This window comes from Poecile atricapillus, chromosome 3, assembly GCF_030490865.1.
Source record: "Poecile atricapillus isolate bPoeAtr1 chromosome 3, bPoeAtr1.hap1, whole genome shotgun sequence".
NCBI classification, from domain to species: Eukaryota; Metazoa; Chordata; class Aves; order Passeriformes; family Paridae; genus Poecile; species Poecile atricapillus.
Window position 1 is genome coordinate 101,035,939 of NC_081251.1, and position 1,651 is coordinate 101,037,589.

The 1,651-nt window shown below is 47.0% G+C and overlaps 1 protein-coding gene across 1 annotated transcript; it reads left to right on the forward strand.

Annotated features, from left to right (window-relative positions):
• Positions 1–372: 372 nt before the first annotated feature.
• On the forward strand, positions 373–1,263 carry LOC131578158 (ankyrin repeat domain-containing protein 9-like). The gene has a single exon (XM_058836649.1). The coding sequence runs from the start codon at positions 373–375 to the stop codon at positions 1,261–1,263; it is 891 nt and encodes a 296-aa protein (XP_058692632.1).
• Positions 1,264–1,651: the final 388 nt, after the last annotated feature.

Sequence of the window (1,651 nt, forward strand, 5' to 3'; positions counted from 1 at the left end):
CTGCCTCACCTCTCAAGCTAATTTTAGTCTCTCCCTCTGTTCTCTGTGGCTGTGTGTGTATAAAATCACTGGCAGTCTGACAGCGTTTCAGTAACCTGTGCCACGCGCAGAGCAGGATGTACTCACCAACCATCTGCTTGCATGGCACGGGTTAACTGATCCTGTGGGATTGTGCTTACCTAAACAAAACCACTGCAGTGAGGGGAAAAACAATGAATGGGTGGAGATGATCAGCCCATGCGTTCCAGCTAGTGCAGTCCAGGCAGCAATGACAGCCTGAAGGTTGCAGCAGCATCGGGATCAGCATTCCAAGTGCACCAATCTTACAGTCTGGAGTGATTTTACGTGGAGCTGTTCTTTATTTGCTGAGCCATGGCCAGTAACCAGGCCAGCCTGCAGGATGATCAGAGCAGGCACTGCAAGTTCTTATCCTATATGTTCTACCAGGCTGTGAGAGATCACAAGCCTGTGTGGATGCTGGAAGACATGAGAACTATGGAGTATTTTTATTGGGAGGAAAATGCCAGCCTACGAACCTACTCACCTTCAGAAGCCCTTCTCTATGCAGTGGTGCATAATCACCTGCCTTATGCTCAATATCTGCTGTCTCATTTTCCAGAGGAGGCTCTCAAGGTGCCTGGGGAGCACTTCTGCTATTGCCCATCCTCTGCTCCTCACTTGGCCATGGCGGTCACATATGACAGGAGAGATATCTTGGGACTGATCATCAAAATTGCACACAAGCTCCCCAGCTTGAACTCCTATATCAATCGGGCTGGCTGCTTTCATCTGGAAGATGGGAAAACACCCCTGCACCTTGCCTGTGAACTGCTGAGGTCAGAGACGGTCCTCATCCTCCTCGGGAATGGAGCATCTCCCAGGATAGAGGACAGTAAAGGGCTTACCCCACTGGACGTCATCCTGGAGCAGATGTGGGACTCCAAAGTCAATGTCGCATCAAAGAAGCTCTGCCTTGACTACCTCTTGCTCTTCATGCCCAACCCACAATTCAAGATGCGGAAAGTTCTGCAGGAGCATCCAGATCACTGGACAGCTTTGCTGGGAGAAGACAAATTCAACAGCTTGGTGGGGAACACACCTGCTTCTTTATATCTGCAAGCTATGCAAACTATTCTCCAGACTCTTCCCCCTTCCCACTTTCCTAAAAGCATCCAGGAACTACCTATACCTCAGGCACTAAAGCCCTTACCATCCTATGGCAAAAAGCTACCAGCAAAAAATGTGGTAAATGTTTTTCCTTGACTTTATTCAATGGGTCTTGGATTTTCCAAGGCAACTTAGAGGAGCTGGTCATCAACCACCCTCTGCATTTTAGTGTGATTTTAGTACTTAACCTATTAGGCTATGCTGGAAAATCCAATATTTTGTGACAAGATTTTAAATGTCTTTTCTAACTGATTGCAGGCACGGCACTTTTAAAGGCAAAAGCCTTCCTTGTTTTCTGTTTTGTTGTGCATGTGAAGGGTTAACTGTAGTTGAGACTGTTATGTTTGGTTTCTTAGTTGTCAGCTGGTATCAGTGTATCTGAATTCCCAATATGATAACTGTATCCCGTGTAATGCACCTGGCTTAAAAGGAGCTACGTACCCAGTGGGATTTTTAAATGGTGTCAGTGCTACAGCTGGGAGAT

Bases quoted from the DNA above. Each gene is read 5' to 3' on its own strand.
- LOC131578158 (XM_058836649.1), top strand. From the start codon at position 373: ATGGCCAGTAACCAGGCCAGCCTGCAGGATGATCAGAGCAGGCACTGC.